Here is an 18,902-nt window from a genome sequence, read left to right on the forward strand (position 1 = left end):
CAACGTCTAAGGGTCTCTGGTCACTCTCATAGGCTTGTGTGCTAGCGTCCAAGGACCAAAATACCCTGTTATGTCCCAGCATCCGAGATCCAGAAACCCTAACTCAGAGCGAACCTTTCGCCTCTGTTTTCGGACCCTTGCGCGAACTCCTTTTGTCGAACTTGTGCGAACTAAGACAAAAGAGAAGAGAAGGCATGTCAAAATGATTTTGAGGTCTCTTCTATTTATAGGCTTTCCAGAGGGGTCACTTGGGGTTAAGACTGACCCAAGCAGTTACTCGTGTGGTTAGTGCCGACCCATTCCATAATAAATGTAGGAACAAATAATTCATAACTCAACTTCGGCTTAGCCAAATTGGGTGATCTTTAGGTCGATTTTGGTCTTCTCGAAAAGAGGAATCTAATTCAATCACCATCTCAGTGATTTGAGCTGTCCAAGGTGGAATTTTATCGCAGTTGCAAAAATTAACACATTGGAATAGGTATGTCCTCCCTAATTAAGAGGGAGAGATAGACACATCATTCTTGTCTTCACTTGGGAAGACAGAGTGGAGGATTAGGTAAACATCTGACATCGGATGCTCTTTGAGGATGAGTTAGGGCATCCAAGATAACAGTAGTCGTAGATGACTGATATTCTTTGAGGATTGGGAATCCAAGATAAGAATAGTCTTGGTGGAACACACCCTGAGAACCCGGGTGGGGTATGTTCTGAGAAAGACAATGATGAGGGTGTCTATACATCATTGGTCTCGCCAACATTGAGCTCAGATCTTGTGGAGAGATACAGTTATTAGTCAAGGCCTTGCTATGTGACAATGCTGGTTGATATGATGCTATACAGAGGTGTTACCAATCCGACTCGTCTTATGTGAATTCTTCAGATTTAGAATGACAAAGTACTATTATGAATACCTCTCTAGTTAAGAGGGAGGGTTGAAAAGTGTAACTAGGTTTGGTCTTCATAATGACATGTGTAATTGTGATTTTATGTAATTGATGCAAAGAAGAAAAATAAAATCATTATTGTAATGCTTGTCTCATGGGTTTCATGAAAAAGGAATTTTATTTTTAGGTAAGGCTCCCATTGTGAGCTCTCAGGATTGGTCATAAAGTCAAATTGAGTCAATGTCATGTATGAAGAACCCTTCTTGGGCATGTTACATTTTTGTATGAGTCATTAAAAGAAGAAGAAGACCCTCCAAGACCAAGCAAAAACATCTCCTTCAAGTCGTTTACAAGATGGAGTAAATAATCTACACCAAAGGACATGTCGACTCACCCTCACTTAAGTCGGCTTATTTGATGGGAAAACCACTATAGATAGGGCAACTTGGCTTTCATTTGAGGTAGAGATTTTGGGTCAAGAAAGTTTGCAATTAGGAGTGCGAGAAACAATTAGAAAGGAGTATTATAGCCATCGAAAGGAAGGAAGGAAGAGCGAGATTATTTGGGATTGTTTTAGGGTTGATCTCCACTCACACATGCGAAAAAAAGAGTGTCACTGTTGCAGAAAAAGGGCTGAAGTCTTCCTTTCTATGCTAGAAGCCGAATCAAGAAGTATTTGAGTCAATTCATCAAGCCAAGTTGGAGAAGAGAGCCATTTAGTCCACACAAAGAGATTCTCTCACATGTGCTGCAACTAGGGTTTCCAAGGAGGCCGAAATAGAGTGCAGGTCTGAAGTTGAAGGAAGCCGAATTCTAAAGGGTAGCCAAGAAGGAGGAAGGAGCAGAGGTTTGACTATCTTTGACCAAAGAGGAGGGATCTCATTAAGGAAGCTTTGTGTCTTGGTCTTCGAGTGGCAAATAGGTCAAGGGTCTTGGTCTTGGTATTCGTCAATTGAAGTCTCTATAAGAAGAAGAATTCGTTTGGGTTTTCCTCTCAATTGGGAGAGGTTTTGGCCCTGGCTGATAGCCTACATTGTGTGTCTCTTGTCTCTTTATGGTTTATGCATTGGTAATTGTTTGATGAAGAAGAACACTATAATAACATAAGTAAAAGAAGATTCTAATCTAAGAAGTAAAAAGCATTCACAAGCAATTATCTATCATAGAGAAATCACCTAATCTTGATGCCCTAGATTTCTCAACATTTTGCTCACATTTGTGGGCTAAAGGAGGCTTTCTGTTATGTTTTCTCATTGAGATAGCTATATTTTAGGCCGATTTGTGACCTGTGTAACTTGTAAACACTAAGTATTATTTTTGGTGATTTTAGTCTAATTTTTCCCTACTCGACTTGGCTTCCCTCATATAAGTAGAGGGAAGTCAGTTTCAGAGGATCATTTTGACACACACTAATTCTTTCTCTTCTGAAAGAATGTGCACTAGTTCTTATCTCTTGGATGCAGTGGATCGCTAAAGATAGTGAATTGTCTTGGGGATAAATTGCTTGGAGTTATTTTCTCCTGGATTGATGAGAAGTGATGCTATGGTGAATTGTCCTATTTTATTGTATCTTCTTCCATTTTGCAATGTTGTAGCATTAGATTTTCTATGAAGTTTTCATGATATATTGAATATTTCATAGCTCTAAAATTTCCTTTCCAAGATTTGTCACCTAAAGGCTAATACCCATCAAGGAAACTTAGAATAACATTCCTTGACTTTAAATCTCCAACTGATTAAAAGTTTTCAGGGTTTGATTGAGACATTTTTCTCTCTTTCTCACTCCAATCAATGTCTTCCACCTTTGACAATGCCCTTATTGACTCCATATACCCAAGATTGATAAAGGCACTAGTTTTTGCGTGTCAATCTTTCGAATTTTTTTCCCTTTTTTTGTCATGGTAAATTGGGGTTAGATTATGGTAAAATATGCATTAAATAACATAAAATACCTTAAATATCGTAGTCCTAAGATTAGGCTTTGCATCTCTTAAATTGAAAAAGGAAAAATATGATTTTTATGCTTATTTCAGTGATATCTCTGGGGTGACATCCTAGGGTTTAGTTGTTGTTTTGTTCATTTTCAGCGATTGAAAAGTTGCAATAGTTTCACTTGTTAGCTCATCCAATATTTATTTATTTATTTATTTTTATAATGTGGTTCACGGACAGTGGGTGGCTGCTACATCCACATAAAATCTTGGCAGATCAACCCAAAGGGATCTACCCACTAGCTAAATTAGCAAGGCCTAACCCCAAGGATGTAGAGGAGATTTGATACCTTGACCTCCCCATTGGCGAGGTACTTAGCAACGAGAACTCGACCAATTGAGTTATCCCTTGGGGATTTTTTTAAGGTGATTCACGAACACTGGGTGGCTGCTACATCCATGGGAAAATCTAGGCCAACCCAAAGGGATCTACTTGCCGTCCAAACAAGCAGGGGCTATCCCTAAGGGCGTCGAGGATATTCAACCCTGTGACCTCCCAACTGGCAAGGTACTTAGCAACAGGAACTCGACCAATTGAGCTAACCCTTGGGGCTATCATTAATTGTGAGTTGTTTTTGCTATTGTTGTCATTAATTTTGCGTGCCATAAATTGTCTTTATTTTAAAAATTTAAACCCTAATTTATAACAACAATCATTAGATTTATGGTAGCATGTGTTTTGAATCTTTTTGAGCATCTCTAGTACTTATCGTAGCCCTCTAGACTTAGCCATAGGTTTTTTGAACTCGCTACTTGATTTCACCTAGTGCCCTACCTTATTGAATATTATTCTGGGGTGTCTAATTAATAGAGTTCTCAAAGGGTATTTATTCTAGGAATTCTTTGGTTATTTAAATCTCTGAGCCCTGCTAGGGAAGTCTCCCTTGTGGGGATAACATCCATTCACAAAACAACAAGGGAACAACTACTAAGGCGACAATGGTGGTTGATCCTATTGTTGCCCTTAACCTAGAGTGCCTAGTGAGGCTTTGCACTAGGTTGCTAGATTTTGTAGTAAAAATATCTATTCCCCAGTAAGACTATGAGAACCAAAAATGTATTGATAAACCAAAATAACACCATTTTTCTCATATCTTAGATGAACAACTTGCAATAAAATGAGGAGAATAAGGAATGGGAAAGAGTAGGAGAACAAGGACAAACCACAAACAAAGAATACAAGGAAAGGAGGAGTTGGGGTTTCAACTTATCTCTTTAGTTCTTGAGAAGTTGGAGATAGATGATAGCCTTTGTTATTTCCTCCAAGCTCCTCTTTGTTCACTCCTCCAAGCTCTCCTTTGCTCTCTCCAAGTTCTCATAAAGCTCCTCTCTCCTCCAAGCTCAAGCAAACAAGATGAAAGAATTAGGAAAAGAGAGGGGGAAAGAGGTGTTTTAGTCTTACCCTCACTTTCCCCTCAACCCTAAAGCTACCTTAGGTCCCACCTCCACTCAAAAGTTAGAATAAAAAAATATATAGTTTTTAAGCTTGCATGGGAGTGTTCGACAGGCTAACGGACACTCCCATGCAAGGAGTGTCCTCGGACCATGGAGTGACCACAATTCCAAGCTTTGCGAGCACCATGCTTTCGAATTGGCAAGGACCATGCCCAAAAGGTTCGGAGCGTGCTCCAAGGGCTCTCCTTGAGTGCACCCACTCGAAGTGTGAATCCTCACCTGGAGCGGGGGAGGGCACACTTTAAGTAACCTTGGTACGTTGTCGTTCCTAGTTCGAGGATAGAGGTAGTCGACAAGATGATTGTACATATCCATAGAATGTACAACTCAAAGCTTCCATGCGTATGAGATGAAAGCTTTCCTTATGTTCAATGCAACTACAATAGAACTACTTTACAATTATATTGATGACAACCCTTTTTAGGTGTTACATTCCGAACATTACCCCAATCATGTAGCTACATCCATTGCATCAACACAAGAAGAGTGCTCTCATGCTTAGAATGAGATAGAGAAAGCAACAAAATCTATTGAACAAATCCATAACATTTAACAAGAAGTTCACAAACACAGTACAAACGACAACACAATCAACATATGGTTCCACACAAGTTTCAAGTTGGTTACAAACAATGTTGTTGGATTCTTTTTAGACTCCGAGTTTGGCGGAGTCTTACCAAGTCAATATTGGGACAAGTACTCCCTAGAGTCTTGCTTGGTAGACTCCTTACCTGCTAAACTCGAGTCTTGGCCTCAAATTGGAAGGTTTTTAATATATTCTTTAAGCGCAAAAGTTACCATATTTTGAGTTCTTATTTTTTCTCTTTGCCAAGTTTGAAAAGAGTCTTTGTTGAGTCATCGAGTCTTTTTGAGTCACAAGTGAGCCAAGTTTGAAAAGCATCTGAGTCTAACAACATTGGCGACAATGTATGGTTGCACTTGTAGAAAGAGCAACTCACTAGCCCCTCAGCCCTAAAGCTACCTTAGGTCCCACCTCCACTCAAAAGTTAGAATAAAAAAATATATAGTTTTTAAGCTTGCATGGGAGTGTTCGACAGGCTAACGGACACTCCCATGTAGGGGGTGTCCTTAGACCATGGAGTGACCACAATTCCAAGCTTTGCGAGCACCATGCTTTCAAATTGGCAAGGACCATGCCCAAAAGGTTCAGAGCGTGCTCCAAGGGCTCTCCTTGAGTGCATCCACTCGGAGTGTGAATCCTCACCTGGAGTGGGGGAGGGCACACTTTAAGTAACCTTGGTACATGATTGTTCCTAGTTCGAGGATAGAGGTAGTCGACAAGATGATTGTACATATCCATAGAATGTACAACTCAAAGCTTCCATGCGCATGAGATGAAAGCTTTCCTTATGTTCAATGCAACTACAATAGAACTCCTTTACAATTCTATTGATGACAACCCTTTTTAGGTGTTACATTCCGAACATTACTGGTTACCCCAATCATGTAGCTACATCCATTGCATCAACACAAGACGAGTGCTCTCATGCTTAGAATGAGATAGAGATAGCAACAAAATCTATTGAACAAATCCATAACATTTAACAAGAAGTTTACAAAAATAGTACAAACGACAACACAATCAACATATGGTTCCACACAAGTTTCAAGTTGGTTACAAACAATGTTGTTGGATTCTTTTTAGACTCCAAGTTTGGCGGAGTCTCACCAAGTCAATATTGGGACAAGTACTCCCTAGATTCTTGCTTGGTAGACTCCTTACCTTCTAAACTCGAGTCTTGGCCTCAAATTGGAAGGTTTTTAATATATTTCTTATGCACAAAATTTACCATATTTTGAGTTCTTATTTTTTCTCTTTGCCAAGTTTGAAAAGAGTCTTTGTTGAGTCATCGAGTCTTTTTGAGTCACAAGTGAGCCAAGTTTGAAAAGCATCTGAGTCTAACAACATTGGTGACAAGGTATGGTTGCACTTGTAGAAAGAGCAACTCACTAGCCCCCATGGGAAGCTTATATCCCTTTGAAATGTGTCTTACACTATAACCAATATTGTGGGTGAGAATGATTTTGAATTGAATCTTCCACCCTTTCTCAGTTTACATCTTGTGCTTAATGTAGCGCTGCTTCGACCATACTTTCTACCCTTGTTGGACACCTAAAAGGTGGTGGAACATTTGGCTATTGTAGAGATCAACCATGACTGCATTGAGCATGCTTTTGTGGACCAAAGCATGGAACCAAGATGAAGAGCACTTTCTAGTAGGACATACAACTTTATCGAGTTGACAAATGAGCGCAACTTCTTCACCAAGTTAAGTGGTTTACTAGGAACTGGATTTATCTGAAGTTACCCTATTTGGTACAGGAACTTGATGCAGTGGGGACCATTGCTACTCAAAGGAGGACTAATCTTGGTAACCATTTGAGATTCTCTCAAAAATGACCTTGATACTGGCAGTTTTCGGTCATGATTTTCTAACACATTTTTTAGGGCTCCCTTGTGTGTTTTTGGGGGCACCTATGCCCAAAGATCAAGGAGTGAACTCAATGTACTAATATTCTCTCTAATGATCTAAAGAAGACCCAAAATACAACAAATGAGTGAAAAGTCATGATCTTGACAAAGCTTCTCCTTTTCTTGGGCATTTAGATTCATCAAGCTCAGCATTTCCGCTCAACCCTAATCATGCTAGGGTTAGGGCTCTTGCATTTTAGGGTTTTTTTCCTTTGGTTTTGTTGGCATAATTATAAAATGTAGTTGAAGCCTCTCGTTATGGGTTATTTTGTGAATGAGTGTAGCCATCACATCTCTTCTCAATAATAAGCTGCCACCATTCTAGCCATTTTGTATTGCTATGTATATTGCATTGTTTTTCATTATTTGATTCATCAATAGAAGCTGGTTTTCATTTCAATACTTTGCTTTCAATAATGTATTTGTGTTCTATCTGCAATAGTGCATGCTCTTTCTTTTTGTTCTCAATCCAACCCAGATTGTTATCTTTTGTACTTTTGGGTGACTTGGCTCAAATCGATCACTAACCTTTTTTTATTGTATTTAGCTATGTTGCACGGGTTCGCGAACCCGGGGGTGGGGTTCTCGAACCCGTCCCAGGTTCTCGTCCCCAAGTGCCGGATTTGGGTACAAGTTCTTCTGAGAAGAATTATGGGTTCTTCTATGAAGAACTGGGTTCTCCATTAAAAAAAATTGGGTTCTTTTGTCTTGATAGGTACGAAGAACCCTGATGATGGGTACTTGGAACCCCAAAATCAGGTTCTTTGGGGTTCATTTTAGTTTTTATTTTTAAATTTTTAATTAATTTAATGGGCTTTCCCTAATATTCCAGGTAGCTAGTTCTTCATCTTGCGAGAGGACTTGGAGTACTTATGCCTTTATCCATCCAATAAAGAGAAATATATTGGGCTTAAAGAAGGTAGAGAACTTAGTGTACATTCATAGCACATTTCGTCTCATATCTCGGAAAGACCTTGGGTACAAGGAGAGCTTTCAAGAGATGGGACCACTATGCAAATGATGCTATGTGTGTGAACGAGGAGATACAACCAGATGGCCTTATTGAGCTACCTCCAATTGCTATCAATGAGCAGGAGCCTCAAGATGAGAGTGATTCATACATGGAGAGCCGTGATTCATACATGGAGAGCATGTTAACTGAAGATCTGAGTGATGCCAATGACATGGATGTTGATGACATGGCTTGAGGAAGCCATTTTTCACTATTAGCTATGCTTATTTATATTTTAATATTTTAAAATTTCCTATTTATTGTTTGGAGATGCCTTAAAGCAAATTTTCAATGCAGTGTGACAATGGACATATATCATGATTCTTATTAATATGTAAACTCCAATTTGCATTTGATATCAAACTAGAAATTTTGAAATTTTATTGTGAATGTTGAATGCTCAATGATGTGCATCTTTAAATATTTAAAGTTTAAATCATAAGTATTTTAGTTTTAACTTTTCTTGTTTAAAGTTGAAAAATATACAAATTTACATATATTATAATTTATAAAATATAATATTTATATATTATATATATAAATTATAATATACCCCCGACGAACCCACGCGCCCTGTTTCAAAAAATGACGTACCCGTACCAGTACCCGTCCCCGAACCCATGTTTCCTGGCAACATAGGTATTTAGTTGGAGACTTGGTCAAACTTGATCACTCTCGCAATTTGTACTTCTACATATAGACAGGACGAATGACTGTAAATCATGTATAGTATGTACAGTTTGGACAATATTCTCATGTTTGCATACTTGTCCTGTTATCTTTTACTTGTATTTACACATCTTTCCACAGCTGATGTTGTGCTCATATCAGCTATCTTGTTGATAGTCTTAATTTATTTCTTCCAAAATGAAGCCCTTCTCTGTATTTTTAATTCTTGTAATATAAGAGCCTTTTTTTGCTGAAGAAAAAGGGCAAAATAAAAAATTCAATAGCATCACTATTTTGGTCTACACTTCAAAAGTTTCTGTACTTTGCCGAACATCAATATTTATGTGTGGTGCAACTGTGTTGACTGGTTGTTCTAATTGGCTAGCTTTTGGCAGCAATAGCTGTGTGCTACTACTCTCGATGCAATGGACAGTCAAGATTTAAATAAGGCACCCCAACCGTGTGTTAAAGCTAGTCTGTCACTTGGCTCAGAGCAGTATGATTTCACTGGTTTTGAGCATGATGGATTGCTTTCAGATAGACTTGTTAAACTCAAAGAACAGTGCATGAGTACATTTAAGGATTATCTGGTTCGCCATAATGCTCCAACAGATGTACCTGATGAAGTCCAAGAGAGCTCATCTGAAGAAGAAGATTCAAAGCCCAGTAAACTTCCTAAAAGATCAAAGAAGCTCAAATAGAATTGTTGTATAAGTCTTGATAGTATCAGAGTTTTCCTTGTATCTTGTTTATGGATAGCTGTCAAAGTTACAGATACAGGCTGGCTTTACTTTGTTGCAATACCAGTTTCTTTCCTTTCCAGAACAGAAAGACTATAAACTTGGTTCCTTAAGTCTTTTTTGGTTACTTCCTAGCCTTTTCTCAAGTTCATTCTATTGGATAGCATATTTAGTTTTTAATATGCACATTGTCCTTGTGATGGCAACAAGTTCCCAACATTGTGCAAAAGATATTTGGTGACACATTTAAAATATAAATCACACACCAGAAATTTCATGTTGCTTTGCATGGTAGATGAATTACTTCAGCATGACTCTTGCCCAGATGAATGAGAAAGTAATGCATTGCATTAAAAAGGGCAGAGCTAGTTGCATACATTGCAAGAGAATTGGTGTAGAGTTCAGCTTGGGCCATAACGAATGGCAGTATCGTGAAATTGTATTCTATGCTGCAGTGCTCATGCGGTTTATGGATTGAAAAGAAACTCTTTTTAATGATTTAGTACCATAAATAATGGATGAAACTGTTAATTTTTAGTTGTTATGTTCGAATGCATGTTGTCACATACTTTTTTCCACACATGAAGTTCAACAATCCTCCTCTCACAAATGCACTTCACTTTCTGAGACCTCTGCATTTTGTTTTTCTAGAATGACTAGCTCCTCGTCAACTACCTTGCAAATAAATTTGGTATGGGGAGTCAGAAGTTAGAGGCCATTGTCATTGCATAGGCTTTTAGAGAAATCCTTAATACACTCATATTTGTGATGTCAACCCGTACCAGAGGCGAGAAAGCTCCATGTTGTTTGCTGTGTTGTGTGATGAGATTTAATTATGTTACTAGGATTCCCTTCAGCTAGATGTTTATTCCAAATTTACGCTGGAGTGCATTCATTTTCAAGATTATTTCTAACATTTCTAATATTTACTTTATTATGAAGCAGTTCGAACTCTTCAAAATTTCTGATGAAACTTGTACCCTTACGTTTAGGAACTTGTTTTCTGGCATTGTTTAGAACTGCAGTCATAGTTAGGGCTTCATTTTTCTTGCCATTCAAGTGAGTAATAAATATGTAAAGGTGAGAAGTCAGAGGATTGGGAAGAATTCACCACCGTTATGAATTTTTTCCCAGAAAGTCTCAACAAGCCACCAAATTGGAAAGTAAAATTTACAGTGATGACTCAGAACAAATGTACGAGCGTATCTAGGGTGCCAGGCAGGAATATCATGAGCTACAACAAGATGACATGCTATTTGGAAAAGTATCCAAGCGCTATATTTAGAGTGACTTACCACAGAGATATTATCTTGTTGCCTTTGTCAGATAATCTAGGCAAATACATTTTTTCTAGCTAGCTCCATTGGTCTCTCTAGCAAAGCTTTGCTATTCAGCCATGGATTTATACCATTTTATTTTGGTCAGCACCAAAGGTACATGATACCATTCAAAAGTGAATAGCCCAGCCATATTATTTGTCCCCAATCACCCTTTCTATTCACCATGCAAGTTCATAGCACAACAGCAGTGCAAAAGTTTCATAGAGGCGGTAGATTAGCATGAGTATAGCACACTTATGAAGGAGATTCTAACAGTGGCTGCCATGGCTTTGATTACATCCTCCAACAAGTTTGGAGTGTAGAGGGATGGAACTTGCAACATGCATCTGTGCTTTGAGCCATTTTACTGTTAGACTACATTATTTGGCTTATGAAAGTAATATTTTGAATCTCAGTCTGGTATTTTCTAATCGATATCTCAGATAAAATAATTTTTAGGATGGTTTTTTGACATCCAGATTAAGACTAGTGTTTAATATTCAAAAGGAAATTGAACTCAATAGGTTTAACATTATTTTTTTGAAATCTCGTCAAAAATCTTGAATTTTTGACATCTCCCACGTACTAAACACAAAATTTAGGATGATCTGTTGGGAATGTTTTATTGAGAATAAAATAACATGATCTGTTGTGAATGCTTTTAATGTATACTGTATTTAAATTGAAACTAGAATAATAAGTTCATATAAACATGATGTGTTGTGAATGTTTTTAATGTGTACTGCATTTAAATTGAAAATAGAATAATAAGTCTATATATATTTTTGTTTAGAGTATTTAAAAATGGTTTTTTTAACGTTAAACATATAACATATTATTAAATCAATGTGAAATGATATAATGTTGGTATTCTATCTAATAAGTTTACTGAATGAATATATCTAAAATGTTGAAACATTGTAATTAGTAAATTTTATCCACAATTTTGATTTTTTTATGGTTGCGCCAAGAGGTGCTGTACAACCCAACCCAGTATAAAAGTAGATGTGTAGCTATGTTGCTCCATTGGTCTCTCTAGCAAAGCTTTGCTATTCAGCCATGGATTTATACCATTTTATTTTGGTCAGCACCAAAGGTACATGATACCATTCAAAAGTGAATAGCCCAGCCATACTATTTGTCCCCAATCACCCTTTCTATTCACCATGCAAGTTCATAGCACAATAGCAGTGCAAAAGTTTCATAGAGGCGGTAGATTAGCATGAGTATAGCACGCTTATGAAGGAGATTCTAACAGTGGCTGCCATGGCTTTGATTACATCCTCCAACAAGTTTGGAGTGTAGAGGGATGGAACTTGCAACACGCATCTGTGCTTTGAGCCATTTTACTGTTAGACTACATTATTTGGCTTATGAAAGTAATATTTTGAATCTCAGTCTGGTATTTTCTAATCGATATCTCAGATAAAATAATTTTTAGGATGGTTTTTTGACATCCAGATCAAGACCAGTGTTTAATATTCAAAGGGAAATTGAACTCAATATGTTTAACATTATTTTTTTGAAATCTCGTCAAAAATCTTGAATTTTTGACATCTCCCACGTACTAAACAAAAAAAAATAGGATGATCTGTTGGGAATGCTTTATTGTGTAAAAGATGCAACAAAATGTGATATTCAAATTGAGAATAAAATAACATGATCTGTTGTGAATGCTTTTAATGTATATGTATTTAAATTGAAACTAGAATAATAAGTTCATATAAACATGATGTGTTGTGAATGTTTTTAATGTGTACTGAATTTAAATTGAAAATTGGATAATAAGTTTTTATGTATTTTTGTTTAGAGTATTTAAATATGATTTTTTTAATGTTAAAAATATAACATATTATTAAATCAATGTGAAATGATATAATGTTGGAAAGCTTTCGACTGTGTGGACTGGGGTTTTATTAAATGTCTGCTTGCAAAGATCGGCCTGAAGTCAAATAATATCCGATGGATCATGCCTTGCATTGAGAATGTTAATTATGCAATCATTGTCAACGGTTTTCCCTCTCATTTCTTTCAAGCTGAGAGAGGCCTGCGACAAGGATGTCCCCTCTCGCCTCTCATTTTTATCTTGGTCATGAATTCCCTTAGCATTCACATCAACAAAGCAGTTGCAGATGATAGATGTTGTCCCATTAAGATCTGCAGGCACATCTCTATCTCTCACAACCTTTTCGTTGACGATGTTCTCTTATTTGCAATGCTCCGCAGATCTTCGTGGATGTGCCTCAAAGTTATCCTTGACAGATTTCAAAAAGCCACAGGGCTCTTCATTAACAAAGCTAAATCTATACTGTATCACAATGACGTCAATCTGGAGATGGTGCAGTGGATCTCTCAGCTTTTTGGTATAGATTCCAAACCGATTAATCAGGGTATCAATTACTTAGGTTTCCATCTCAAAGCAAAAGGCTACTCCAAATCTGATTGGCTATGGCTGATAGAGCGTTTGTATAAAAAAATTTCTGCTTGGGAAAACAGGAGCCTCTCCTTGGCTGGCAGGGTTACTCTTTCACAAGCTGTATTGATGCAGATGGCGGTCTATTGGGCTCATCTTTTTTTTCTCCCGGCAAGCATTATCCAAATGATGACCAAGATTACAGCTAACTTTATTTGGGGAGGTTGTTCTGAACAGAGGAAGTTCCACCTTTCAAAGATGGACAATATTTCATTGCCAAAGCGCTTGGGCGGATGGGGATTAAAGGACCTGAGAATCTTTGGAAAGGCCCTCTTGTGTAAATCGCTCTGGAGAGGATTATTCGGGGACGGTCCATGGAGCGGAACCATAAAACAAAAATATTTAAAAGGCAAATGCTTGGAATCCTGGTACAGAACTGGCTCTATTGGAATCAGAAACGGTTCGGCCATTTGGCTAAGTTTCAAGAAGGTTGAGAAATACTTTCTGTCAAAATTGAGTTGGCGGATTCATTCTGGTAATAGGCTCTTAATCGGCCTTGAGTTGGCGGATTCATTCTGGTAATAGGCTCTTAATCGGCCTTGATCCTATTGCTTGCAACCGTAATTACCTCTTTCCAGAATACGTCTTATTCTTCCTTCACAGAATCGACGTCTTCTCCTGGGACAAACTCATCGCCGATTGGTCTGGCCCTATCCCTATTTGGAAGGAAGCTCACGAAATTGGTCTGCCTGCCCACCTCTACCCTTCATGGAATTTGGTCAAATCATCTCTTCAAACCTGCGGGATTCTACGTGGAGGGCTACGGGATCACCTATGCTGGTCAATACCAAGTGCAGATGCGCCGGCCTGCGTCAATGACATTTATACTGATCTCATCTCCTCTAGAGCGCCGACCACAGGTTCAAAGTTTCCATTGGTTTTATGGAAATCTGCTTGTCTGCCGAGAATGATCTTTTTTGCATGGCTAGTGTACAATAATAAGAACCTGTCATGGGATAATTTGCGAAGGAGAAATTGGCACGGTCCAAGCAGGTGTACGATGTGCGAATATGATGAGGAAACCAATCTACACATGTTCTTCCATTGCCCCTCCTCTCAGGAAATCTGGTATGACCTTGCCACTCTTTTCGATTTTCCTCATATTGTCTTTGTTTCTGTCCATGTAGCCTTTCAATGGTGGTGTAGTCAAAGCGAATCCAGGCGCCCCATCCTTGTCATTATGATATGGTGTGCATGGATGTGGCGGAATCACAAGATCTTCGACAACTCCAAGGCTCCCTATCAGTGCATTTTGCCCAATATCAGCTCCATATTCGACTCCATTTCTACAAAATAGGCTCATTTTTTTGGCTTCGGTATATCCATGAAAATGCGACTACTGTCTGACGGATTTAGTTCTGAATCCAGTATCGAACTCCTGAAATTTTGTTTTTTGCCTGAACTTTCTCAAAACAACCTATTTAATCTGCTTATATCTGTCTGTGGACCTCATAACTGTTGTTATAGGACACCAATGATGTTTTGATGGGCCTGCAATGCCACCCATATGTACTGATCCATGATCTTTATACTGTCTGTGGTCCTTATATCTATTGTTATATGTCACCAATGATGTTTTGATGGGTCTGAATGCCACCCATTTGTATTGATCCATGATCTTTATATTCTCTTAATATAAACTATTCCGCTTTTTCTTCTGAAAAAAATAAAAAAATAAAAAAAAATAATGTTGGTATTCTATCTAATAAGTTTACTGGATAGTGGATGAATATATTTAAAATGTTGAAACATTATAATTAGTAAATTTTATTATGATTGAGCCAAGAGGTGCTCTACAATCCAACCCCGTATAAGGGTAGATGTGTAGGTGTTAATGTTTAACATTTTTATGTCGATTAAATTAAAAATAATAAAATGTTAAAAGTAAATTGAGTTGTGGAGTGGATAAGTAAATTGTTTTCCCAAATAGAACAACTTGCATAAATTTTGGTGTTTAGTAACAACGTGCATAAATTTACCATTTTACTTTTAGACAAGTGGTGAAGAAAACATAAATAATGCTGGGTAGTAACCACTAGTAAGTCTACACATTTACAATTTTACTTTTCCGTAAGTGTTGAAGAAAACATAAATAATAGTGGGAAGTAACCACTTTAAGCATATTTTTTACATCTTATTCCTACCATTTCTTATGCAAAGACTTGCTTAAATTATGGTGGGAAGTAATTGATCAGTCAAGTTTGTAAACATTTTTACATGGCTTAATATGTTGAATTTATAATATGTAAATTGGCAAACATTTGCATGTAGGTTATACAAATAACTTTCTAGATTAAAAAAATCAGAATATACATATTACATTAAAATATATAACTAACAACAATAAGTTAAGATCCATTTTATCTTATAAAATAGAATAATGATTATTTAACCATATTTAAATTTAATTAATAAGCACATAAACTTACAATATAACAATATGTTTAACTATAGATATTCACGTCCATTTTGACATAGATATTATTAACTTGTAAATAGGTTTTATTACAATACCATGGCTCATCAATACAACATGCTGACAAACCATCTTTCATTTCACACTCAAAATATTTTATTTGAATTTAATTTTATAATATTGTTTTACTAAATTTAAAATAAATAATACTATAATTACTTTTGAGATATATCTACACCTCTATCACATTAAAATATATAAAATATAAATAGTAGTTATAAATTAAGATCGTTTCACCATATAAATTAAAATAATAAATTTTTAACCATATTTAAATTTCATTAATAAGCACAAAAAACTTAATACTTACAATATAACAAGAGTTTTAACCATATATATTCACCACTGCGTTACCATGGATATTATTAACCATACCATACCATGGGCCAATATGATCCCTCATCAATACCACATGCCCAAAAACCATCCCTCATTTCACAATCAAAATAATACTTACAATTAACAAGACTTTTAACCATGGATACTCACCTCACTTTACCATAGATATTATTTACCATACCATACCATGGGCCAATATAATGGCTCATCAATACCACATGCCCACAATCCAATCTTCATTTCACTGTGTTTTTTTATTATAAATATTTCATTTTATTTAATTTTATTACATTTTTGGGCCCAGAGATACTCTCCACCATAGTATGGAAGAAATGTTGTAATGTCCAGTCTTGGCCAAATTACATAAAAATAAAAAATAAAATAATTAATTAAAACATATTGACTCACTAAAATTATATAAAAATAGAAATTAAACTTAAAAAATAAAATCAATATTTAAACCAACCTAGATCCATCTTAATTCCAGATCTATCAAGCTCTAAGAGGGATCAAATTTCTCGAGGTGCAAACCTTTCTTCAAGTTTTGCACTTAGAAAAGAGGTTTGCACCTCGCGAGGTTTGATCCCTCTAGGCACTTATAGATTAGGAGTTGAAGATGGATCTAGGCTGGTGGTAGATATGTTAGGTACCTATTATAATTTGCATGGTCAATGCTAAAATAATAGTGATTAATAGATGGCAAGACTAGTAATGATTTCATGACCATATTTAAATTTAATTAACTAGCATAGATCTATCTTAAGCCCAAATCTATAGAGCACCGAGAAGTGAAAAGAGATTTGATCCCTCTCGGTGCTTGATAGATCGAGGGTTAAGATGGATCTACGCTGGCAAAAAATGATTTCTTAAATATAAATGAATTGGCTCATAATTATTGTCACATATTTTGAAAATATATATTATATATAAAAACCTTGGTGTAAAAAATATAAGAACAATACTACATATCTAATCTATATAACACCGACTAACTATAAGTTTAAGAACAAACACAATTCTTTAGCTAAAAAATAAACATAATTTTATAATTGTTTTTTTAAACCGCAACAAGGTATAGAAACTTCACTCAGTCTAACTCCATCAAGATTCAACATTCAAAACAGGTTACAAAAATATAAGTCTTGTATGTAGAAGTTCCATTCTGTGAGGTTTTTTAATAAAAAATAGGAATATTCTTCTACCCTATAGGTGGTATGTACATTAACATATTGACCAATTAAAACATAAAATGATAATACACATCCAAGATAGATAAATTTGAACCTCATGGCAACACTGACAACTAATTCCACCTAGGTTTTGGTGCTAGGTTCTTCCATTGGCTTAGCATCGTAGGGTGAGGCAAAATTCACTCCATGGCAAGGTGTTCCATAAAATTGGGATCTTGTATAACTAAGTTTGAAAGGGCCATAACCAACCCCTCTAATTTCACATTCTTCTCTTTGAGGTGGTCCAAGGAGGCCTTATTTTCCATGCCTTGGTTCACTGCCACTTATAGTGGGTCATCTTGCTCCAACTTGCATTCTTCTCTCTTCATTTCCATTTCTCTAAAATGATTTTCCAATAAGGTGTTCCACCTTGCAAATTACAAAGCAATGTAATGTAGGTTGTCCTTTGTATTGATTGGATTTCAATTGTTGGGGTAGAGGGTTTATTTCATTGACGAAATCTCTCTTGTTAGCATGCGACAACATAGGTATTTACTTGAAGACATTGGTGCATGCACTGGGTTGTTAAGAATTAGACATAAGCGATACAAGACAAGCAAAGTGGCGGAAAATGCCTTAAACCATTCTATTGCACCTTGTATTGATCCCATGATATGAATTTATAATACATCAATTTGATCTTATAGATCTAGATCTAGATTTCATTGAGAACTTATCAATGGATCATGACAACACCTCATCAAGATAAGAATTACAACTAATGAAAATATGGTCATGGAATTTTTGATTGCTTAGGGATTCACAATCTAACATTCCGTGCCCCCCCCACCTCTAAATCACAAGTCTGAATGATTTTATCAATAAATTTTGTCATCTTCAATTTGAAACTACTACATTGAGCTTCGATGAAGATATGTCTGAAAAATACGAATATCTGGATGTTTGGAAGTGAATAACTGCTATGTTTGAACATTCCCAATGAATAACCGAAATTAGTGTTTTTGAGGAGACAAGTTGCTATGCTGAAATTCTCAAATGCTTATTGATTTTGATTGACTTCAAATCTTGAATCATGATATATGATATTTCCCCTTGTTAGGTGCAAGGTGAAAAGTTTTTCAATAGTTCATTATGAAAATGATCCAAGCTAGGACCTTTGATTCGTTAGGTGGTGGGTTTGTTGGTTGAACCATCTTCCATGAAATCTAGTGGTTTCTAGATGACCACTAACCAATTTTCTTTGAATAATGTGATGGTTTTTGGTTTACAATTAACTGTCTTCACTTCATCAATTTACTCCCCCCCCAAAGGTGTAGGGGAGTTTCTTTTATCATTGTGCTCCCCACCTTTTAGATGTGAAGAGTACCATATGCGACTCTTTTTTTTTTTTGTCTTTACCTATGTTTTGACCATGCCATAAGACTGACTCAATTAATTTACCTCTTGATTCCATTTTAAAGAATTTATCCATCTATAATCAGGTATTTTTCTTAACCTCCCGCTTTCGATATTTTTCTGAGAATTTATTTGTCTTTCCGTAATGAAGATAAGGATGGAGATCAAGACACTAACTCTCAATATGACTATCTCTTTGACAATGTTGACACTTTTTTATCAATATTCCTAACTTGTTCAAGAAATCCGACACTCACAAACTGAATTGGTGTAGAGTAATTTATAATGTGAACGCTGTTTTATTTGATGTATCCCAATTCATGCCGATTTTTGTTGATTGATATTTATTCCCATGGTTTGACAACCATCTTGGAAAACTCTTGATGTTGTTCTTTGACATTTTCACATTTACTGCTATCATCTTTCTGTTCTTTTGACTCATCTGCGATCACTATTTCTTTC

The 18,902-nt window shown here is 36.4% G+C and overlaps 1 protein-coding gene across 4 annotated transcripts in view; it reads left to right on the forward strand.

Moving 5' to 3' along the window:
- LOC149168274 (uncharacterized) overlaps positions 1 to 9,785 on the forward strand; it is a 101,632-nt gene extending 91,847 nt beyond the window's left edge. For 2 of the 4 annotated variants that reach the window (XM_089428207.1, XM_089428204.1), the window contains exon 2: positions 8,894 to 9,785. In XM_089428207.1, the coding sequence (XP_089284333.1) occupies positions 8,934 to 9,209 (276 nt within the window). In that variant the 5' untranslated portion in view covers positions 8,894 to 8,933 and the 3' untranslated portion in view covers positions 9,210 to 9,785. The remainder of the gene's footprint in view (positions 1 to 8,893) is intronic. The other 2 variants (XM_089428206.1, XM_089428205.1) reach the window with 2 other exon arrangements.
- The last annotated feature ends 9,117 nt before the right edge of the window (positions 9,786 to 18,902 follow it).

This window comes from Pinus tabuliformis, chromosome 4_2 (genome assembly GCF_031772625.1).
Source record: "Pinus tabuliformis cultivar Carrire ecotype Pingquan chromosome 4_2, CPIR1, whole genome shotgun sequence".
NCBI lineage: Eukaryota > Viridiplantae > Streptophyta > Pinopsida > Pinales > Pinaceae > Pinus > Pinus tabuliformis.